General features: G+C 42.0%; 1 protein-coding gene across 3 annotated transcripts in view; it reads left to right on the forward strand.

Annotated features, from left to right (window-relative positions):
* The window catches only part of LOC124151676 (sushi, von Willebrand factor type A, EGF and pentraxin domain-containing protein 1-like), a 35,903-nt gene extending 12,724 nt beyond the window's left edge, over nt 1–23,179 (forward strand). For 2 of the 3 annotated variants that reach the window (XM_048385863.1, XM_048385864.1), the window contains exons 7-26: nt 510–683; nt 1,370–1,543; nt 2,224–2,472; nt 3,018–3,236; nt 3,755–3,946; nt 4,858–5,379; nt 5,983–6,144; nt 6,401–6,559; nt 7,092–7,287; nt 7,494–7,684; nt 7,840–7,992; nt 8,308–8,538; nt 8,827–8,997; nt 9,245–9,445; nt 17,210–17,503; nt 17,690–17,884; nt 18,102–18,257; nt 19,797–19,832; nt 21,967–22,081; nt 22,697–23,179. In XM_048385863.1, coding sequence (XP_048241820.1) covers nt 510–683; nt 1,370–1,543; nt 2,224–2,472; nt 3,018–3,236; nt 3,755–3,946; nt 4,858–5,379; nt 5,983–6,144; nt 6,401–6,559; nt 7,092–7,287; nt 7,494–7,684; nt 7,840–7,992; nt 8,308–8,538; nt 8,827–8,997; nt 9,245–9,445; nt 17,210–17,503; nt 17,690–17,884; nt 18,102–18,257; nt 19,797–19,832; nt 21,967–22,081; nt 22,697–22,907 — 4,001 coding nt within the window. In that variant the 3' untranslated portion in view covers nt 22,908–23,179. The remainder of the gene's footprint in view (nt 1–509; nt 684–1,369; nt 1,544–2,223; nt 2,473–3,017; nt 3,237–3,754; nt 3,947–4,857; nt 5,380–5,982; nt 6,145–6,400; nt 6,560–7,091; nt 7,288–7,493; nt 7,685–7,839; nt 7,993–8,307; nt 8,539–8,826; nt 8,998–9,244; nt 9,446–17,209; nt 17,504–17,689; nt 17,885–18,101; nt 18,258–19,796; nt 19,833–21,966; nt 22,082–22,696) is intronic. The other variant, XM_048385865.1, reaches the window with a different exon arrangement.
* The last annotated feature ends 2,146 nt before the right edge of the window (nt 23,180–25,325 follow it).

The following is a 25,325-nucleotide window of genomic DNA, read 5'->3' on the forward strand; positions in this document are numbered from 1 at the left end:
ACGCCCTGCAGGGTGACATGTACCATCTTCAAAATGTATTTTGGTATGACGCGGCCGGGGATCGAACCACCGAACTTGCGCTCTCCGGACGGACACTCTATCTACTGGACCAGGAAGACTGTTCAAGGTGCATTGTTTCACATAGGCTATGCCCCTGGAAATCCCTGCCGAAGCCAATAAAGGATATATATTCATTTCACTATTATCATGACGTTGCCAGTCCCCGTCTTGGAAAAAACCTTTACAAGTCCACTGACCGGCCTGTGAGGATCAGAAGTCGGTCACAAGATTTAATTGTCACACACAAATACGTCAACGAAAATATGTCCTTTTAACGTGTGAACGTGAAACCGACAAATTCGCTGCATGTGTACGCGATTGTACGAGCTGAACTTTCTTGCACATCCAACGACCTTCAGTCCTGGTTTGTGCAAACCCGTCAAGCTCCTACACCACTCATGTTAATATCAGGTAGAGTGGCGACCAACTGTTAATCCCTTCTGTTGCAGCGATCCACTGCTCCCCGTTGATGTACCCTCGCAATGGACGCCTCCACTGTACCAACAGGGACATATCAGGATCTGTGTGCACCTTCGACTGTGACGACGGCCACAACGTGGACGGTGCTAGCTCCATCACGTGTGTAGAAGGGACCTGGTCGGGTGTTGAGCCAAGGTGTAAAGGTAGGGGTACTGTAGTATTTCTGTAAACTATATCATTGTCATTGATTGGCCAGGTACCGCCTTGTAAACCCATACAAGTTGACTGGCAGTCCTGTTGGATGAAGATTTTGCAATCGGCGCTTTTCCAACATCGTACCTAGCTTTCTATACTGAAATGATTTCCCTTAGAATTTACCTAGATCTTGAGGTGGGGCAAGTTCAGTTCGGACCGTCAAATGTTTGCTGGCACGTGAATGAATTTGGGGTCCATCACTTGATGCCATGGCAGAAGAGCTACTGAGCGGTACTAGCAACAAACATATACACACTATGCAAATTGTGTGAGTGGCAGTGCTACCGGGAGGGCAGGACATGCATACCGTTTTCGCGAACTCATGGTGTTTTTACTGATATTCAATGGTGCACTCATTTAATTTTCAACGCTATTTTGCCTTTAACGCCCAATGGATTTTGTTTCGTCTCTGGCGTTGCCGTTATATATTTCATGAATAACGTGATTTGTTGAATTTTCTGAAGGGTTTTCAGACTACATTTAGCGTTGCAAAAGCAGCTGCGTAAACTTCATCAAGATTGTCTTTGCTTTTGATCATGGCACAGTGAGTATCCCATATATGTGGCTTTGACATACTGTTGACTAAGGTGAAGCGTCTAATTACAAGTGTTATCTACCTTTCCGCTGTTCACAGCTGTGTCCTGTGGTACCCCGCCTAGTGTGACTAACGGCCAACTGACGTGTCTCGGGGACGTCGTGTACGGCACATACTGCTTAATGAGCTGCAACAGGGGCTTTGAACCACGAGGGATGATGATGAGCACATGCCTGGCAGCAGGGCACTGGACTCCGCCTGGTACCTGTGCTGGTATGTGTGATTAAGTATTAGCTGCATTCACTGGGGGCATTGTTGCTGACTAGAGCCATGCAAGGATCCTCAGGATGAAAGGTTCAGATCTTAGATTCGTCCACATCATGATTGTACCAGCACAAAAACCTACGATCGTGGGTTACCCTTTTCTACGACCTGCCACACTGCCATAGAACTGCATCAATGTTTAGATAGACATTTGACCAATTTCCCTTACCCACTCTCTCCCAACCGGAAAAGAATGATGATCACGGACTTATTTCGTTGTTTCACGGTCATATTCGTAGGTCTTCAATACAACGGAGGACTCTTGTATCTGTTCTGTTGTACCGTGTCGGCAATATCCGCGAACACACTGTAGATCACACGTAGATACAGGAGCCGCACAATAATCCGGGGATGGGTAGTGAGTGTTGGTGTAGTGTAGGTTGTGGGATGTGGTGTTTGGTTTGGGTGTAGTGTAGAGAGTTGGGTGTGGTGTAAGGTGTAGGAGATTGCTTATCCAGAAAAAAAATATTTTTGTGAAAGAAAATGGGATTTTTATACTAGTTGTTTCAAACTTCTTCACATTATATTATTGTTAAATGAACACTATAAATACAAAACGTACATTTTGACAAATTGATATCAAAGGTAGAGCATCAGGTACGAACCCTGTACCTTCATCCTTGTTTCAGATGTCACTCCACCATCATTCACTAACGGCTGCCCCGATGACGTAGACGATTACGCTGAAAAGAAAGGCGGAAGTAAGGTAGTCACGTGGGATGACCCGGCTGTAAGTGACAATTCGGGACCAGGGGTCACAATCACAGGAAGCCACCAGTCAGGGGCAGCCTTTGAATTGGGCGAAACGAAGGTTAGGCTGACAGCAACAGATGCGGAAGGGAATACAGATCAGTGTTCATTTAGAGTGACCATCAATGGTAAGTTTACCCAGATGAACAACTATAATGCAGGAGGGAATGCAATCGAACGTTCTTGGGGATGGAATTTCAATTTAGAGATTTTGAGCGAAGACTCCAAACATGTTCGTGCGGTTTCCAATGTTATGATTTTCACTTGTTTAAATGCTTCTGTAAACAAAAGACGTCTTGATACACGTGTCCTTGCACTGGAATTAGTAGCTCTCTACCCAAACTTTTCCAAAATGTCCACACTTTGGGATTTCCAAACCAGGGAAAGATAATATTACCAAAATGAATGCACTTGGAATGTTGTGGAAACGAGTTATGCAGATTTTTGTAGAAGGGACGAATGTCTTGGAAACATGAACAAAAACGTTTGCAACCCTTTACTTTTGGAAATTGTGATAAGATCAGTTATGGAAAGGCTGGCAGATCATTCTCTCCATGTTCTTTCCGGGCCTGGAATTGTTATTCCTTCCAGTTTGGCTGGTTCACAAGTTAATGGTAACACATCGAGGAATGACGTTTATTTGTGGGGGTTAAATAGCCATTGTTTCGTTTAGGTCTGTACTGTCCAGAGCCGGACCTCCAGGATCCCATCGACAAGCTGAGGTACGACTGCCCCGACGGCTACAGCTACGGCTTTTCCTGCTCCCTCTCCTGCCACTCCGGCTTCCCCTTGCAGGGACCTGACTCCATCCTCTGTCAGAAAGACCCCAATGTCTTCCCCGCAACAGCCTCGTGGACGTGGGCCGTGGATGCCTTTAAACCATTTTGTAAAAGTAAGGATTTCATTAACAATGGGTTGATGTTGTGGACCTCACATTTCCTGTAATGTGTTCCCACACGTGGGTAGGGTGTCATCTGGGATTGGCTGCAGAATTGGCTCTGGAATCATCAGCTTTGTTTTCAACACCTTCTGGCACATCCAAAGGGAAGATGCTGGTGATGGAGGCATCCACCATTTTCGCAATCTTGCGTGTCACTCAGCCTTCTTGTGTTCACTTCGTGACATGGGCACTGTGCACACATCCCTACTCCTTTTTCACGGATCCACAGCGGCCGTTTACTTACCTCATCTGTCGGATATTTTCTGTCACAACTGCCCACTGCGTGATATTGCGCCCTGATATTGCTGGAAAATTGCTTAAAGCGGCCTGAAACACATTCACCCACTCTCTTGTTATAGCTGAAATAATGTTTAAAGTACTGTAAACTGTTAAACTGTAGTGAACTGTTATTTCTTTGTTAAATAGACATGAAGAGTTTCTGGTCATTGTTGTTATACTTTTGTTGTTAGATACTAGTTGTCCCGACCTGGCGGTACCAAAGAATGGAGCCCTCGCATGTGACGGCTGGGGAAGTGGTGGTAGCATGTGTTCCATGCTGTGTAACGAGGATTATGATGTAGCAAGGGACGTACCGGACATATACACTTGTGGACAACAATCTGGAAATTGGTTTCCAAGCGACAACATCCTGGACTGTGATAGTGAGTATACTCGTACAGACATTTTTGCGATTTATATTTGTTCTGTTATTGTCTTTGGTAGGCATTTAGAAGTTGAAACTTCTTTACTGTTTGTTTCAGGGCTTCGTCTTGCCCTTCGTCACGCGCAACTACACTCTCACTCTGATTTCACTGAACTGACTTTTCATTCGTTTCCCGAGTATATTGATATTTGCCTACATTAATTAAGACGTCGGGCCGGATGTTGTGCTCTCCCAACCGGTGACGTACGATTCTGCCTCAACACAGGAATTAACCCGATTAATGTGTCCGATTCCGCAAATGAACAAACCGAATATGGTTGTCTTGTTGCAGTGACGTTGACATGAATGTTCCCTGCTGCAGATAACGTCTCCAAAGAGAGGATATTGTGGTTCGATGAGCATTAAAATATCTGGCTATTTGCGCCATTTCCGTTTGCAACATACCCACGGCGTGTAGATGTTCATTTACAGGTTGCCATTGCATTGCGTAAGCATTATATAGCATAACAAAGTATTTCACGAGCACCTGGTAGCTATAGAATCATTGTTTGCTGGTCACATTACAAAAACCACGTTTGTGAGTATCATGCTCCGAACAAACAATCAAGCATCCAAATTGGTCCCCATGCAAATATTGAATCACCACCTTAAAATCAAGGATATATATGTATTGAGAGATGAATTATTCAAATTCAGAATGTAGATATATTAATTGACTTTCAGACGAAGCAAAGTTACTTGTTTCCGTCAGTATATAAAAAATATGTTTTCAATTAATTCATGTTGACTCTCGTTCATATCCCCAATAAAAATGAGTTGTACAACGCCCATCCGATCCATGCACTGTCCTCATCATTAAATGTGTTGATGGTGGATATTTGAGTAAATGTGTTACTGCATTATCTTTAGGGAAACTAAGACCTGGAAGCATGAAACTTCGCAGTGATTTTTTCTACTACTCTGGATCCTGCCATGACAACAACACTCAGCTGGAAATCGCACAGAAGTTCATCCATATTCTCAACTCAAGCAATACCTTCACTGATGTATGTGGAGCCGCAGTGCCTGAATGCCGTGTGGAATTTGTGAATATACAATGTGGAGAAACCGGCAGAAGAAAGCGCTCTGTCAAGAGATCAGCCTCAGAGATTTTCCTCACGAAAGTCAAAAGATCAACAGTTCCGACTGTCATAATTTTCGAAGTTATAGTGCCCTTCAATATAGGTTCCAAAGAAGATGCAGAGGCTGCAAGAACAAGGGTGGAGGGCGAGCTAGACAATGTCAATAAAGCCATTGACCAGATGCTTGACGGTGGAGGCCTCAGTATGGCTGAGTATGGGCTAAACACACAAGCCGACTCCTTTTATCCAGGATATGCAGCTTTTTCATGTCCTTTTGGAACTGCTGAAAACTACAAACACGTCTCATGCTGTAAGATTTGTTTCTTTGTTTGTTTGTTGTTTAACGCCGCACTCAGCAAAAATACCAGGTATATATGGCGGCGGTCTGTTAATAATCGAGTCTGACCAGACAGTTCAGTAAATGATATCATGAGCATCGATCTAAGCAAATGGAATACGATGACATGCATCAACCAAGTCTGCGAGTCTGACCACCCGATCCCGTTCGTCGGCTCTTACGACAAGCATACTTGCATGTTACGGCAAACAAGGGTTGTTGAAGACCTATTCTTATCTGGGTCTCATGTTGTAAGAGGCACTCTGTATTCATATTATTATTATACGCACAAAGACCCTCTGTATTCATATTATTAATCATACTCACAGACATATACATGTATAAAACCTTCGCAAAATGATGTTCTTTATGTTCTATGGTTATAATTAATCCACTTTTCACAAGAAATATATTCATTTTTATACGAGAACGTAATAGTCTTATCCTTTGCGCAACATTTGTGCAATCGGAAAATGTGTCCTTTTTGCTTATAGTGGAACCCTGTTTATTAATGTGCGTGACATTAGCAACAGTAGGTTCATTCACTCATTAATAGAAATCCTACATCTTATTCAGCTGGCTGCTCCACCGGGACGTATGTAGAAGCAGGCTCGGGAAACTGCGTGTCTTGTCCTGTTGGCACCTATACTGATGAAGGATTTTCTGATGCCTGTAAACTGTGTGGCGAGGGAAAGTCAACACGATCAACCGAATCCAGATCTGTGAACGATTGTATTGGTGAGTTATACGACTATACAGGTGACATTATCATACAATATAATCATGTTTAAATTCGCTCATGTGTGTTTACGATTAATCTGTGCAGGTTGTGCAGAAAACCAATGACGATTGGTTAATAAATATGCATCGCATTCATAACAATTTTAATGATGTTATGGAGATGTCTATGGGCCGAAGGCAGTTCATCAAATACAAATGATTATGATATTACATTAAACTATGGTAATGATTAAAAATATACTTCTGTTTGCAGATACCTGTACTGAAGGTTCCTTCTCGATGGACGGCATGGCGCCCTGCACCCCATGTTCTCCTGGGACGTATCAAGATGCTGTTGCGATGACGTTGTGCACGTCATGTCCGACCGGCACTACATCACCACAGGGGTCTCACAACGCTAGCTCCTGTGTTGGTAAGGTTGTGTTGGCAGCAGATGTAGAATGCTATGAGCTATCAATAGCCGTTAACGCATAAGAAACACAAGTTACATCAGGTGCATCAGTTGAATGTCGAAGAAAGACGTTCAGGGAAACCCATGGGGTTTGGTGCCGGTAAACCGAGGATCATAATCCTGGAGAATCTTTCAACTACACCAACTATCAGCGGATCCTGGCACGATTTAGAGACGCGATTCAACATACGTGACTAAATTTAACACAAGGGCACAGCGGCAGATAGACGTTACTGTGAATGACAAACATAGGTTGATGGGGAACAGTTATAATAAACCAGAAATCCCCACTAAATATTGTGCTGGTAAACCAGGGATGCTGGTCAGGGTTTAACCCACGATCAGCGTATCCTCACTGAGGTAAGCTACTCAAAGAGGTAGTAAAGGGCTACAAAGTGGCATATAGGCAGATAGAAGGTTACTGGGAATTGTTATTGTTCTGTTTAGAGTGTACGTCAAAATGCGATGAAATTCTCTTTAATTTCTTATTCAGCTTTTGACCTGACGGTTCATGCTAACACGGATACTGTGTTCGGTAATATCACCTCGGACCTGAGCGCCCTGACCATGTATTTCTGGTACCGTCTGGACACAAGCCTGGGACACACCCTGGCACGCATCACCGACACTGACCGGAACACTGTCATGGAACTTTCAATCACCAACAATGTTTTCCTGAATATACAAGGGTATTATATATCAATATCATTGTCAATATTTAAAATATGTTTTATTACCCATGAGACTATGAATTTCATAAATGTACAGGAAATGAGTGACATGGTCAAGAAAATATATTCAGTTGGTACTGTTTACATTTACATATGTGATAGCAGAAAACACAGATGTTTAAACAAAGACTTGGTTGCTCACTGTAGATTTATTTTCAAAATAGGAACTCTGTAGATACAGGTGTGACCCCTCCAACAAACCGCTGGCAACACCTGACCTTGACCTTAGATGGCAGCAGCAAGAACATCGCTCTCTATCTGAATGGAAACGCTGTTTACTCAGATAATGTGGCGTCCCTAACGACCCCTATTGTTCCACGTGACAGCAGTGTTGCCATCGTATCAGGAAATGGAGGTATTTACATGTACTACTTTGTGTAGTCTTATAATAAGATCTTATGTTCCTGCAATGTGTATATGTCACGCGCCGACAGCAACCCGCCATATCTCAAATAGTGTGTTCTTCTTTTATTGATACTCTCATTGTAAAAGAATACATTTTCAATTCAGACGTCACTCAGAGCGGTATCAACATTATTGAGAGAGTTGCATCCCTTGATGACATACAAGCCCAGTCTTCATCCTGTGTATCCACGCTACAAGAATCAGTGTTGACGTTCATAAAGAATGGTACAAATCTTATTGTACCAAGTCAGTGTGATGGTGAGAAATTTAATTTATTCTACGCATTCTATGCACAGTCAGATAGAGGTATAAAATAACAAATTGAACGTTATCAATAAAAAGGTCTATTTTTAAAAGCTATATGTATCGTATCCGAGTAACTATTCACCACAAGAGCAGTGGTGGTCTCGCCCTATTATTGTATGGTGAACTGTACTTCCACTTCTGTCTTCTGTGGTGCATATAGTTTAGTTTTACATTTAAGGGTTGCTTTGAAAAATATGTTATTCACAACCTAATGTCTTGCATAAATTTCTTGTGAGATGTTTACAAGGAAATGGCCATCTCTTGCAGCTGTTGATGGCTGCGTTGACAACCCTTGTGGCTCCCATCCCTGCAAGGATGAGTTGGAAGGGTTCACATGTGACTGTCAAGATAGCTGGACTGGGGTCACGTGTAACGTCCCACCAGACCACTGCGCACATCACGAGTGTCAGAACAACGCCATCTGTGAGAACGGAAACGGAAACTACACATGCCAGTGCCTGAAGGGTTTCAAGGGTGAATTGTGCCAGGAACTTGTAGGTTTGTAAATAAATTTCGTAATAAGCGTTACATCATTGACATTGATATATACAGATTTCATGTTCTAATACAACAAGTACAGGAATACCTGCTACAGTACGTCTGAAATGAGTACAAGCATATGTCATGAAATGTATTTTGTAACCATTAAGATCATGTAACCAACAAAAGAATATGCACTTGGAACCAGAACCAGAGTTATGCAAGCCTGCAAATACCGTATACAAGAATGAGAATGATACATATTCACACATGCCTTTGTAAAAGTACTCAAATCTCTTCTTGAAGTCAATGGTAACTGGGGAGATTGGTCAAAGAAGACGGAGTGTTCAGCATCTTGTGGAGGAGGAACCAGGTCACGAAGTCGTCAATGTGACAGCCCGCCCCCTGACGTGGATGGTGACACATGTGATGGGGTTTCTGTAGAGACGGAACAATGTAATACAGACGCTTGTCCGGGTACGGTGTCAGTGTGCACTCTAGATGTTATTGACAGGCAGATACAGATACAATTATATCAAGAACAACAGTGACAGAAACGATAATAATTCAAAGTCATATTTCTGGGTGTTTGCTGAATGCTATCATTTGTTTTGAGCTTTAATGAGTCTGCGAATGATATATCACAATGGTTTCCTAAAAAGTAACAAGTTAATAACTCAACTTGTTTTGCCATACATGTTGTTAAAGTTTATTTCAACTTCAGAGTGTCCTATCCTTCGCCTGTCCTCTGGAAATTTGAAGAACTGTACAGAATCCGATGGCTACACTAGATGCACCATCACATGCCGGGGGGACATGGTGTTCTACGAGAAACCCCTACCTGTGTACGAGTGTGGTGCAGGCAGCGACTACGTGTGGAACCACCAGGAACACAAGAGTAATGCCAGGCCTCCCGCATGTCGAAGTGAGTTGATTCCATATGTCATATATGTCACGATTGCCCTGAGGTAGAACATATTGATATCTTCTCTTGTCATATCTTATCATAATTATTATCCCCGACGTGATATTGCCAGAATATTGCTAAAACGGCGTAAAGCAAAATCACTTACTCCTAATTGTTACATACAAGAAGATGTAGAAGAAGCGTAAACAATTTAATAGTGCAACAGTTCACAGCAGTCAACCTAGTACCTTTGCTACTTCTTAAATGGTCTCCATAGTAATATACATATGTGATTCCTGAAGTCCATTCTTGAACACTTAACTTATTAAGATAAGCATGATATAGTCTATGTCAGTAAGAAAATGTCTTGAAATAAGTAAACCATTTTTCCACTGCACCTAAGAGTGTATACCGGATTCAATGAACAAGACCAGGAGGTTCAAAAGCTTTCTGCAATTGCAAACCGTCAATCCCCACACTTCTTTTCATTCTATGACGCTGAGTAGGTGAGTGCGTTACAGTGTTTGCAGGATCCATTCCTATAAATTTCTTTGCTACTTTGCCTTTTATGCCCAATGAAATGTAATTTTTAAACTTATCCTATCTAAAACTATGCACTATGCATTTCTCTTTCTTCTTTCGATTCTGAGTGGAAACGTATCTGAAATAAAAGTTTCCAGCTTCTAAAGTTACTTAACCCTGTCATACCTCACATCGACACGGTCACCTCCCAGATCTGGGTCATGCGTGCTATGCATGCTGGTTGACCTTCTTGCACTGATCACGTGTGTATCCCAGTCAACTCATTCTCTTTCAAATCGCCACGCAGTGGTGACGTGTTGTTATTACAGGAATCCATTTTGGGTTTTTCTTTTTCACTTGCAAGCGATCTTCATATATTTGTTGTCTAATTGCCTGCACATTTACTTATATCCCTGTTTGGGATAGTTATTCTTCATAATGGACGAGAAGTTCACACGGAGACCTGTCTGCACTTTGTGCCGACGTGTTTTCTCTCCGTCTGACCCTCATGCCCAATGTTCGAATTGTCGTGGATTATGCAGTTTTTTAGAGCGTTGCGGGTTCTGCTCCGATCTACCAGATGAATCCTTCAAACTGTACCTGCATAAATGTCGGCGTCGGGTGTCAGATCGTCTCTCTAAGACTGCAGAAAAATCCACGAAAGCCAAGAAAACACCGGTCAAGAAAGAGAGATCGGCCCGATCACCCTCACCGGCAGGCCAGAATACTAGGGATCAAACTGGTCCCATAATCTCGTTAGATGATGAGGGAGTCTCTGACTCTTTTCTCATAGACGACATGTCTAGGGTATCCACGAAGCCACCTTCAAAGCGGAACCTACCGTCCACATCTCGAGACTCGGACATTCGACACACGAGTGTGGATGACGGACTTACGTCAGCCAACGTACCGAACCCGACCGAGGTTCGTACTTTCGACTCATGGAGCTAACATGGAGCTCCCTCCTGTTTTACCTTCGGAGGGTACACATAGTATTGGTACCTCGGTCAACCCTAAAAGTTCGGTCCGTCGTTCGAAATCTTCCATACGACGATCTTCGCAGGATCGATCCTCTCAAGACCAGGAGTAGTATGACGACTCATCGGATCAAGGCTCACGAACCTCCTATTCCCGAGAGGATTCACAAGACGATAGACATTCGTCCCGGGATCGACTAGCATCGACAGTCAGTGCACTTTATTCACTGCAATCATCGGGGGATTGGCATTCAGACTGGGACCAACGGACTTCTCACTCTCGACACCAAGATGATTCACCGAACATCCCACCATCGAAGGTTCCTCGTACTTCCCAACCTCGAACCTCCGAACACCGAACCTCCGAACTTGGACCCCCGAACCTCCGAACCTCCGAACCTCCGAACCTCGAACCCCGACCCTCTGAACCTCATCGCACCTCCGAACATCACCGACCCTCAGAACCTCATCAAACATCAGACCCTCGTCGAACGTCCGAACATCGCTGTACTCCCGAGGTGCGACAGTCACGTTCGAATCGTACATCTTCGGACAAACACAAGAGATTCGAGCCTCGTCGAACCTCTGAGGTTCAACGAACATCATCGAACCAAACTTCGAAGGACATACGGACTCCTAAGTATCGACACACTTCAAAGGAGGTTCAACGGGACACGAGAGTTCATAAAACCTCCAAGGATGGGAGACATTCGAGACACTTCCCTAATATGCCACGTTCACCTACAGATCGTTACTCGTCTTATGACAGGCGAGCGGATTATCGCTCATCCCCTTATCATGTCTCACACAGAGACTTTTCGGACCCATCACGTCTAGGCTCGGAGGATGAACGCTACAACGAGTCTATTAGCCATTCATCCTACATGTCTCGATCTTCTCCTTCACTCATCCATCCGGAGTTTCGACCAAGAGATTACACTCACACTTTTGATTTTCATCAATGTGGTGATTACCCTTGGAACTCTACTTCATATAGTGCCTACGCACATGAGTTGGAACGATACCCACACTACAGGGATCCCCACCCTCCATGGCATGGGTATCCTCATGATCCAGATTACAGACCTTATCGGTCAAGCCACATTTCCTCTTCTCGTCATGAGGATTCTCCTCGGCGACATGGAGACAGACCACTCAGATTCAGCTACCGTTAGTAGATGTCCTTCACCTAAAGATAGGAAGAGTTCAACTTCACCTACTCGTCGTACCGGCTCCGCATGGCCACCTCCGGTTCGACGCCCCCCTGTTTCCTCAGACTCCAGCAACATCAGAAGCTCAAACTCAAGCTATCCCTACATCATGGATCCCTAGCCAACTTTCTGCTATTCCAGCAGAACAGATTCGTTCTCTGTTACAGGCTGTAACAGCAGCATGTCTTCCCCAAACGGCACCTGCTGTACCAACTACGGTACCTCCATCTGCATCGACACCCACTACATCCCTTTCAGTGGACCAACCACCAGAATCATGAATCATGGATAGCAGATAAGTTACAACTGTTAAAAAGCACTTCAACGGAGGACACTTTATCATCATTTGTTGTGCCTTCAGCCTCGTCGCTGAACATCACACTCCCTCCGAGACCAGTCCTACAGGATATGGCCACCAATTTAGACAAAGCATTTGGATCCTTTCGCCGTCTCCATGATCGGCTCCAATCTCCACGCTTTGTATTGGCGGATGCAGGGACTCATGGCTTGTCTACGATTGCTCCCGAACTAGATGGTGACATCGCAACATTAGCTCCTAAGCGTCCGTACTCAGCTTCTTCAGTGGATGACAGGGACCTCGTTCACCTCGACACCACTGTTCGATGGACTCCACTATTTTATCAGCAACTGAAGCACTTACATCAGCTCTAGCTCATGCATCTTCCTCGGAAGAATCCTGTATTCGAATCGCTGTGACCCTCACCCAGGATAAAAGGACAGCTGTACTAGACCTCCTTGCCCACCATGCGGGATCTATCACTTCTCTTCGTAGACGGGGGGAATTACAACATTGCTCATAGGATGATCAATTTAAGAACAGGCTGTACCAAATGCCATGGTCAACAACCTCCCTTTTTGCTGGGCGCATACAGGAGGTCGCCCATGAAGTCCAAAGACACACTTCTCTGCAAGTGACTGTTGACTTACTTCGTCTCCAGAGAAATCAACTGGAAGAACAAAGGAAAGACCGAAGACGACCATCCTTTACTCCTTCTCAACAAGACCTTAGAGAAGTTTTGAGTAATAGGTCTGCTTCTTTTCGTGGCCGTGGCCGAGCACACCAACATCAGCGAGGAGGGAAATCAGGCGGACGCACTGTCTCCTTTTCAGGGACTAAAGGAAACACTAACTCTCCTAAGTCAGGAGACACTAACCCCAAATGACTCACTACAACCGCAGAACGACTGGGACATTCCGACTCCAGCTATTTCGATTTTCTCGTCTCCCATAGGCGGAAGACTAGGCACGTTCGCTTTAAACTGGACCATCCTAGACGACCCATATGTGTCTCGTCTCCTACAAACAGGTTATCCTCTACCGTAAATCGTACATCGACGACTGCATTCAAACCAACAAGGATTCAAACACTCTACTTCATCACCTCGATTTCTCTCAATGCCTACTTCATCAACTAGGTTGGATCATCAACACAAAAAAAGTCAGAAACTATTCCAACACAACGTCTCCAGTTCATCAGAGCCATCTTCGAGACGAGTCTGGGCAAGATGTTTGTACCCCAAGATCGTTGGGAGAAAATCCAACTCCTCGTTCCATTGGCACTCAAACAGCCACTTTCCTTACGTCAATGGCAACAACTTCTCGGTCTCCTAACATCAGCACAAGCCCTCACCAAGAGAGGTCAACTTCACTTACAGCCAATCCAGTGCTTCCTCAAGCCCTTCCTTCAGGACGACGATTGTCAGGTTCTAATATCTCTTCCAAACCATCTACACCCTACCTCAAATGGTGGTTAACTCCATCAAATGTCTGCGAAGGAATCTCCTTGCAACCATAGGATGGGGAGCTCATTGCCAAGACCTACAAGTGGCAGGGCGGTGGTCATTAGAAGAAAGCCAGCTTCACATCAACGATCTATAATTCAAAGCAGTGATTCTGGCAGTGTCTCATTGGTCAACACTCCTTCAGTCCTCCACATTAATGATTCAGTCACACAACCTATCGGTCGTGTGGTACATAAACAAGATGGGATCCACCAAGTCAACGTCACTTCTATCTCTAGCATTCGACTTCTTCAAACTGATCACCTCACTCAACATTCAAGTTAGAGCAAGACATATTCCCGGCATCGCCAGCGTCATAGCCGACTCCCTGTCCCAATCCGACAAACCATCTCCCACGGAATGGCGTCTACATCCCGTGATTTTTCAGTGGGTTTGCCAGTTATTTCCTCACCCAGACGTCGACCTCTTCGCAACCCGCTTCAATACTCAGCTATTCTGGTTTGTATCTCCTATCCCAGACCCCCTAGCCTGGAACCACGATGCGTTAGCAATCCCATGGGAAGGACTACATGCTTAAGCCTTTCCCCCAACCGGCATTCTACATCGGGTTCTACAGAAGATATCAACGACCAATCGCCTCACTCTACTGGCCAACAAGCAGTTGGTTCATAACGCTCATTCGTCTCGCAGACAGAAAGTTTTACCATCTACCTCTTAGGGACGATCTTTGGCATCAACCACACTCTCAGCTCCGTCATCCATCACCAACAACCCTCAATCTATGCGTTTGGCGCATTTACAGAAATCATTGATAACTAAGGGTTATTCTGAACGAGTGGCTAAGACCATTGCGGGGGCGCACAGGTCATCTACTAAAGCACTATTTGACCATAAATGGAAGGCATTTGAATCGTATTGTCATTCACATGACATTTCCACACCTGCCATGGCATCCCCGCAAATTGCTGAATACTTCACTATCTTCGATCATCTCGTAAACTAAAAGGTTCGACTCTAGCTACCTATTTAGCTGCGATCAATTCTGTCATCGCAACTACAACGGGCACTAAGATTTCTACAATCGCCGAATCACAATCATTGATCAGATCGTACAAGTTGGCGGACCAAACATCACGTTTTTGACCACCAACTTGGGATCTAAACATCATACTTCGCCATCTAACTTCGGCCGAGTACGAACCTCTCGCCGAGAAAGATTTCGAACACATGTCTTTGAAGACAGTTTTCCTTCTGGCCCTTGCAACGTCGGCTCGAGTGAGTGAAATTCACGCTTTAGACGTCAACAGAGTGCGTTTCGAACGAACTGTACATGGGAAAGTATTTTTGGGACTACGATTGGATTTCATCGCCAAAAATCAACTCCCTGGTCAACCCGATCGACTATTCAGTATCCCACCATTGACTGCCCTCTTAAACCCTGACGAAGACATATCGTTGTGTCCGGTACGTGCACTTCGAATCTATCTGGAAGCGGCGAAACCACTTCGTCGATTACGTAAGAGGTTATTCATCCCGCTCTCTGCAGCAGCTACTACGGAAGTATCCCGTACCACAATCTCGTTTTGGATACGCTCAGTGATCCTTCGAGCTTACTTCGCTGGCCTACCTGCTCCAGTCGCATCTAATCCTCACGAAACCCGTGCTGTCGATTCAACCATGGCACTTCACAGTAATTGCTCTTTGACCGCCATTATGGAGGGATGTTTTTGGATATCCGATACCATGTTCGCATCCCATTACCTCCGAGACATCTCAGTGACGGACGTTCAAGGCCTTCACCGGTTTGGACCCTTGGTACTCGCACAACAGATCTCCAAGACACACCTGCGCAGATAGGGAGATGTATAACAAGATTTTTATTACATTACATCCATCTCTATTCATAATAAACATTTGTCATGATTATTGGTGTTAATTGTATTCATTCGGGCTTCCCAGACTGAGTATCCGGTTGGAGGGTATAATCACTCGTCTGTAGAGACCTTGGTCTTCAACTTGAAGTCGTCATTGGATGCGGCCGATTTCGGTGTCCCGATCCCTTATTTCAAGCACCTCTACTTTAGGTATGTGTGTAGAGTAACGGATCGATGATCCTTTTGTGGATATTGTTGATCGTTTCCTCTTCTCGTTTTTTACCCATCGATTCAATCACTGACATCATTGAGGGTTTGACGAAGCGATAAAAGAGATGCCCAGCGGGTCCAACCTATCGTCCTCTGGATATAGGAATACCCCGCCTTGTAGATTCGACGACTGGATGTATACTCTGTCGAATATAAGTCGTACTCGTTCGTTTTAGACATGCGATTACGCTTGATTACGTTTGAACATGTTGTACCCGACTTATTGTGTTTCAATTGTTCGCGTATCAGGATCTCAACATTCTTTGAGAGTGTTCTTCTTATCCTGTCTACGAGTTGTTGTTTTTTTGTTGTTTTTGTTTTTGTTTGTCTTACAGCACTTAACTGTGTTACTGTATTAAGTACTGTACCACTGTTAAGTTCCAGCTTCCTCGTAAATATCCTACGGTTGTGATCAATTGACGAGGGAGTTGCGCCCCACCATCCGACCGTGGGATAAAATGCATAGTGTGTGATAGGATAAGTTTAAAAATTTGAAAATTTTATTATAAATTGTATATTTATATACTTATCCTATCTCACACTTTATATGCCCACCCGTCCATCCCCACATCGCAATTCCTTCGTCTATATGCTATTGAAAAAGAGAATGAGTTGACTGGGATAGACACATGATCAGTGCAAGAAGGTCAACCAGCATGCATAGCGCGCATGACCCAGATCTGGGAGGTGACCGTGGCGATGTGAGGTATGACAGGGTTAATTAACTTAAGAAGCTGGAAACTTTTATTTCAGATACGTTTCCACTCAGAATTGAAAGAAGAAAGAGAAATGCATAGTGCATAGTGTGAGTTAGGATAAGTATATAAATAGACAATTTATAATAAAATTTTCAATTTTGTCGAAGAACAGAAACTGGTTATTCTTTGGTGTTGACGCATGAAATTCATATTTGCCCCGATTTTAGTAATATTCCATCAAATATCACGACGGGAGACGCAGTAATTGGCATCACACATTCTGTTCATGTAGTGAAATCAATGCCGGGCTTGGGCGTCACAATCAAACCCTGTAACCATTGTCTTCACCACCGCCCCTCATCCAACTTTAAAGCAATACGTCCTGTAATTTTTTGGTAATTTCATCTTGTGACCTTTAGACGAGTTAATCCATGTCATGATTGTTCATTTTTTCATCTCATATTTAGCTGCTATGGGGGCCACCCGGTATGACGTAACCCACACCGTCACATACCAAGACCTACCATGTTCGTCTGATAATTCTCGATCCGATGAAATCAAATCCCAAGTTTCGGGAAATACTGATGTCTTGCCATGTGTCCAGGAGAGCATTTGCACAACGTCAGTTTCAATCAACAATTGCAATAACAATGGAGTCAGTAAGAGGTCGACAACGTCCACTGTTGTGTCAATAATTATTTCCACCATCATGGGCGACTCGGACTCTCTTGATCTCACAGAATTCGTCGAAAATAACATAGGTAAATATCACAAATTGTTGCTTAAATAGTATTGAATCTATATAATTCGAATGTTAATCTGTAGAATAGTTCCTGCTTCAATTTGTTTAACACAAATATATACAAATCCCAAAAACAGTGATACTACGTTCCAACATTTTTTGCAACAAATTGTCTTTTCAAGTCATGTAACTCCCTGTCTTGCAGTTACTACAGGCCTTACCAACTACCTGAACAAACTCATGAAGACCGAACTTTCTGTCCAAACACTCGTTAACAGCAGCAACACATTGTTGCTACTGACCATAGATGGCGCCACCTACCAGGTCGATACAAATTCAATGTCGACGACGTCATTGGCCATCTGTCCATCTGGAACCACGCCCACAGAGGGTGTCTGTGGTCAGTCCAGTTACTTTCATTGAGTTCCACTATTAATTTGCTTTTAGTTTATTTCCTTCTTTTGTTTGAAGCTTATATTAATTTAAAAATATAAATGGCATTTCGTATGCAACATTTTCGTATAACCACCTCTTTCCACATACAAAACGCCATGCTGAAAGGTTATGCTTAGAACCCTGGAATTGTCGAACGTTGCTTTTTTCTTCCATCTGTTCAGGACAATGCCCCCCGGGAACAAAGGAGGTGAGCGGCAAGTGCGTGTTGTGCGAGAAAGGCACTTATCAACATGAAGCAGCCAGCGCGTCATGCCGAATGTGTCCGTCAAGTACGACAACTCCTGGTGTGGGAGCGGATGATGTCAGTCAGTGTACAGGTAGGTTGTACACCATTTGATGACTCACTTTTAGTTAAAAAATGGCCATGAGTCAGTGATGTGATTTAATAATATAACAGACCACCTCCGCGGTCTTGGGGGTGCATGCACCTCGCTATATAAGTGCAATAATCTTGGACGGGACGTTTAACCCCATTCCACCTCACCTGATAATATAACGTCACTTTAAGTGGGTCAGAAATGACTTTTTTCTTAATTTAGACAAGCCCTCATGTGATTCATAAGGATTTGAAAACAAATATAGTTACTGGTGAATCATGCTTTATCTATGGTAACAAAATTGTGGCAATATCATAGCGATATCACGACGATGACACCATATATGGATTTCAAAACGAGTCCTTACGGAGTAAATATTAAACATCATAGCATCATTACCATTTGAAAATTAAGGGTATGAATGAGATTTACCATGTGCACTGCTTCAGTAATTGGGCAAGTGTGTTGAAACAACTTCCGTAGTTGATGAAAAATCAGTGGGAATTATGTCATTCGAACTATTACATAATTCCAGGATTCCATGTGTGTGGATAGGGTTATATTCCATATATTCCTGTTTTCACGTTGTAATTCATCATCATAATACAGCGACGTTTCCCAGCATCTCAGCTTCTGTGTGTAAATGTACCCATCATATCATTGCTTGTATCTCCCATGTATGGTGGAGTGACTGAAGGAACGAATGACTGTGATGCTGTATGAACACATGTCTCAACGTTAACAAAGCCTGCATGTGCTATCCATCTCATGCCCCTCATCTACATGCTAATATCAAATGCTTTGCGTAAACATTTTCATAATTCTAATATTTTTATATATTTTGAACTTTTGCAGATATTAAGTAAATAGTGAATGAGCACAATGGACATATATGTATGCTCCGACGTTCATACAGTTTGGCCCTCACTCTATGAAGGTTCATACTCCAATGAACTCACACAAAGTGAAAGTCAATTCTTAAATAAACAAGTGATTTCATCAGGTGTATAAGTATTAGATATATAAAAAACAGAGTCCAGTTATTGGTGCTTGCACCGTTTTGCTATATTCTAAATTGATTCCCCTAGGCTTGTCAGGTTCTGATGATTATTCGCTCAGGTTCGCTTGCATTATGATCCTTCGCAGTGCTCGACCAGCATCACCTCTAACTTTCCTCCAACATGATATAACTGAAATATTGTTTAAAGCAGCGTTACACTCACTCCCTCACTCATCTATTTTATCATCACATGTGGCTCAGAAAACACCAATTTAACCGAAACTGTTAATATAATCTATTATTCTACTACTTGTCATCTTGACATAAATCAGTCATAAAATTAATGTAATCATCGATCCTCTATTTCAAAATTCATGTTTTGATGAGTGTAACACAAATCATGTATCTATAACTTGGATCGGATTATGTTAAATTATCAAACCATTTTCATAGATAAATGCAACGAATATCAATATCGATTTTTCATTATATGTATACCATTTAAACCATCAGCAGTAATTATTTTAATTTCGAAACAGTTTCAGATGAGGAGGCGGACTCTGAACGTGATCATGGTAAGTTGCAAGAAAGAAGGTTCAAATTAAAAGCTGCTAACAATAATTTGAATTTGCTTGGCTTCTGGGAGATAAGTCATATAAAAATCTTGTATAGAAAAAATTTACAATTTTGATTTCATGTTGTAGTACATTCGGTTTGAACCTAACGCGTTTATATCAATTTATATGCGTTTAATGGAATTTGAGTCGGCAGATTATCGAGATAATTGTTTATTTTCTAGGCGTTGACGTTTTATATTTACATATATATTGTAATATGAATAGCGATGTTATTGCTTTAACAAACTACGAAATCTGTAATATTGATATATATGAGTAAACGAATTCAGGTAAAGACTGATTGAAGAATTATAATGGTCCATATTCTGATGGTGTATTTCAAAATAAAATTGAGACAAACACCGTGCTGCTAAACCCTATATTAATCTCAATTAATTAACAAAAATGGCTATTTTTCTACTTTTCCTGTCATCTCTGTAACAGTAATCATTATCGTGACCTTGTTCTTGGGTACAACTAGTAAAGTATATGGAAGGTATGGAAAATAGCAGCAACAAGATTGAAAAGTGCCCATAACATGTCATATCTAAACTATATATGATCATCACTGTTTAGCCATTTTTGAAATACCCTTCCCCCTGTTGTTTTCGTACTTTTCATGTTTCACTTCCAGATCTTTTTGAGGCTTTCTTTGCATTTGATCACATGGAAGCAGAATACAAAGGCAGTTATGTTTGTATGGAAACATGGAAATCCAAATAAAACATATTCATCAGAGATATTTGTATTCATTTTGGTCTCATCAGATTCACATCGACGATTGTGTATTATTAAACGTGATTCGATAATTCTTTGTGTATTCAACTTTGAGAGAAGTCAATTTTCCTCGCACCAAAATTAGTTTCGTCTTTGTCCGTGTGACTAGAAAGCTGTACCGAAGTACCTTTTGGGTTCTTCAGGATTATGTAGCTGAAGGCTTATGAGATGGTCATGACATTTGATCTTAATAATTTGGAGACTTACTCTAATCTTAATAAAACTAAAAGTCATCACAAAACGACCAATCGCTTAAGCTTCCACTTGTCATAATCATTCACCGGATGGGCGCCAATTGCACGAGGTGAGCTGAATGTGTGTATTCTTTCTCGCGTGTCTTTATCTCACCAGCTGTTCATTTCATTTGTCTTGGTGCCTTCAACGGTTTTCGCGCATTTCAAGTAATACAACATCCTTATGGGCATCGGAATCGCCTTCAATGGTTGAAGGACAATATTTGTTGACTTCATCCACCAGATGGGCGTGCTAATGAAACGAGGTGAAATATACGTTTGTGTTCTTTCTCTGGAGGTCTTGTCTCATCTGGTTCTTTTGTCTATTTGGGGTCATCACGAACTTCAAGTAACTTTCCATCACTTCCTCCTGGTCTTGGGGATTCCTCGCAATAGTTCAATGACACTCATCTTACGTTGCAACACATAGGAAAAGCCATGTCCATCATCATGTCATTAGGTACCACTAATATCTAAAGAATACCTCACACATACTTGGAACAAATGTGGTGCCGTTTACTCCAATTATATTAATGTTTTATCAGAACTCATTTTCTGAACTCGGACTTTAAATTGCCCTTCGGCTTTGATTTTGATTTGTGAATAAGATTTTAGATGTTATCAGTAATTTATTGATGGTAATAAGTTATAACCGACCCATAATTAATTAAAAAATTACAACCCCATACGTAGTGAGGTCACTGCATAACATCGTGACTAACATTACTTCATGCTTAGGTTAAAGTATTTTTGTTTGATACATACAATAATTCAGCATCAAATAATTTGATTTAATTTCTTGAAAAATGTAGATAGGGATGTTTTGAACTAATCACCTCCGTGGCGCAGAAATTCTCACTGCTGCATGTCACACTAGTTCCCGTAACAGTTGTACGTTTGTACATCTGTTTTTTACGTCCTGTTCTAAATATATTTGTTGGGGCGATAGTCGCAGTTTAGTTCCTACATCCCCATGACACATTAGTGCACAGCCAAATCAAGTGAACGGTTAAAGTTGTTCGCCACTGGGCCGATGATTCTTACAAACCTTGTACCTGTGCACTATTTGTTTTTGTTTATAGAACCCCAATGGAAGATCATTGCTATTGGCTTGTCGTGTCTCGGTGGGGCATGCTTTATCGCAGTTGCTGTTATCATTGTGGTGAAAAAGAAGGGCTATTGCAAAATTCAGAAAAGGTAAGAAACATATTTGGTGTGTATTATTTCATCTTGTCATTTTCATTATGTTTATTTAGCTATACTTATATAAAGTTCTGTGCATCTCTTGTAATCCTGACCCGTGATGATCCGGGTAGAGAACAAGTCTTGTCCAGACTCGATTATTCACAGAGCGCCGTCTGGAATATTGTCTGGTGTGGCCTTAAACAACAACCAAATAAACACATTTTCTAATCCTCGTACAGATCTCTTGTCTTCAAATGTGTAGTATATGTAGGTACATTAACACATGTAGACATGCAGGAGCTGAACGATGTAAGGTAACATAACGAGGAGTAAAGACGTTAGTCGAGCAACTGTATTTTACAGTATTTCAGTTAGACCTTTGTATCAGAGGAAAGACCAATAAGAGTTTGTGAAGCAATGGTCCCAATGGTTACGTGAGTGTAAAGATTTGACAGCGAAATCCGATGTTTAGGCATGGTCTTATATGAAGGTTGTTCTTCAAAATACGTTTCTTCATCATTAATTGTAAAATAAATATACATGTCTTTAATAGACATATGAGAACTTTAATAAACTTTCTGTCTAGTAACTTACGGATATATTATCAGGCTATATGTCTACTTTCAGTTCATCTAGACCATCTACAGCAGGATCGTTCTACAAGATGTTCCATCATCGTGTGTCCGTAGCTTCCTTACCACCACCCTACTCTCAAGAGGAGCCTCAAATGCCCCTTTCATCAACCTCAGCTTTCAGGACTCAGATTTTAGTAATGGAAGCTCCAGAAAAGAAAACACCAATAGATCAAATTCCACCACTAAAATGTACATTCCAATAAAATCCTGGCGCAGCGCAAAGATAATTCAACATGCTGAAATAGCTTAATCTCTGTTATTTCTTTAGGCGCTGTTTCGGACCGCATCGAAAGTTATATTAAATAACCTATTGTTATGACCCATAATGATGAAATGACCAAGTGAATATGTCATTGCTCCATAAAAGTTTGCATTTTTGAATAGATTGTAAGCTATGTTTAAGTATATTCATTAATGTCTCAATTGGTTGTTTCGTGAAAATATTGTGTGTCACATTATAGTGTTATGAACTCATCTTCTCTTGTGTTCAGTGGTATTTGTAAAACGTCTTCTATGGTGTTCAGGATGTCCCGTCTTCCATCCGATCCGATCTGATCCATAACAGCATCCCACTCATTCAACACATCGATCAATGTGCCGGGCATAAAGTACCACATTTTTTTGGTATTCCTGGTTTCTCAATGTGAAAATGATGCATTGGGAAAGATGACAGAAAACTATTTTATTATTATTTTCAACCAAACTTAAGTGACCTCAAATGATTGAATTATTTTATTTACGATTATTGTACGTAATCCTGCCTCAATAATACTTACATGTATTTCTATACAGTAAACTACGTGTATACATGCTTATAATGAACTGACTGATGTAACGAGCTGTTGTACCCGTCCATTTGCTGTATTCAAGCTTATAACGAACTACGGTTATAACGAACTAAACTTAATTGCCCCTTTGTGTTCGTCATAACCGTATATTACTGTATCTCTGTATGAGTGCTACGCACACCCCACACAACATTATGCGTCTTACTGTGACGTCACAATATTTCGATTGCACAATGACGTCATACTATGTTCAACAGGATGAGTAAATTATACAGCTCATCATTGGACTATTGTACTGTGCTGTTTGTCAAACAGTTATACCTGGGTGGCCCAGTCGTCTAAGGCGCCGCGATTCGCTGTGCAGAGTTGCGTCCCTTGGGCACGCCAGAAACCTATTATTGTGGGTTCGAATCCCGGTTCGTCCCGATTATGTTTCTAGGTTTCACCATACCCGTGTTCGTGGGTTTCACCGAAGTGGTAAACGTCTGAGACCTGCATCACTTCGGGCTTTCCTCCAATATTAAGCTGACACGCCGTGATATAACTGGAATACTGTCAAAAGCGGCGTTAAACCAAACTCACTCACTGACTGAAGACATGACTATTCCTCACAATCTATCTTCTACAATGTCTGTATTTCATGTTCTGTTTTGTTGATAAAGGTATATGTAGCTGTACTGAAACGTCTCAATAAGTTATGCAAATAAAGAGTGGAAGTCTGCCTTCATACTTTTTTGTAGTTAGTCAACAGATTGGTGGGGAATATCAAAATCATTTTGACAAAACGGCAACGGCAACTGAAATATATTATGTGAATTATTTCGTGAAACGTGATCTACGCATGTGTATTCATGGGGGACAGGACATTTATAACAGTCACCATCCCCATGCACATGTGCACCAAGTGTGTTCTCCTTGATGATCTGTTTCTTTGTGCATATCAATTTAAATTTCTTGAATTGTGAATTGGCCAAGAAAGGTACTTCAAGTTTATTGATATAGAAAATCTCACCCGAGTGTCTTTTGATATCAAATATATCAACACGAGTTGATAAAAGTGGAAAAATTCCGAGGCTTGCCGAGGATTTTTGCCACTTTTATCAATGAGTGTTGATATATTTGATATCAAAAGACACGAGGGAAAGATTTTATTTATCATCCAACATCATTCTTCCAACTTTTTCAATTTGTAGACAGTAATTAGCAGTGTCTTCAGTGTAAAAAGGAATGCTAACAGCTTCAGTAGCAGAGCCATCAGTGATGTCATTTGATTGTGACGTCACGGTAACCAGTGACGTTACAATGGTCTGCAAAGCATTGTGATGTAATTTCATTGAAGCGATATCTACAGTGTAGATATTGCTTGATCTCATCCAAGCCATATCTCCTGTGGGAGCCAGTTTTGGATGATAAAATCTGATAAGGTCCAATATTGGTCAAATAGGTAATTCCCTTCAACTGATTTACCCAACTGAAATTAAAACAAATCTGTTTCATATTTTAGATATATGCATAAAAGATCCAGAGTGACTATCATCAAGACTGCATGACTTCATAGGTTTCAAAAGTCACCTTTTACAATATGTCGAGCAGGGGCGGTCGGGTAGCCTAGTGGTTAAAGCGTCCGCTCGTCACGCCGAAGACCCGGGTTCGATTCTCGACATGGGTACAATGTGTAATGCCCATTTCTGGTGTCCCCCGCCGTGATATGGATGGAATATTGCTAAAAGCGGCGTAAAACCATACCCACTCACTCACTATATGTCGAGCAATATCCCAGCAGCTTTCTGGTGTCTACATGACAAAACTTTTGATGTACAATCGAGCGTCAGG

This window comes from Haliotis rufescens, unplaced genomic scaffold (assembly GCF_023055435.1).
Source record: "Haliotis rufescens isolate VD_foot unplaced genomic scaffold, xgHalRufe1.0.p SCAF_6, whole genome shotgun sequence".
Taxonomy (NCBI): Eukaryota; Metazoa; Mollusca; class Gastropoda; order Lepetellida; family Haliotidae; genus Haliotis; species Haliotis rufescens.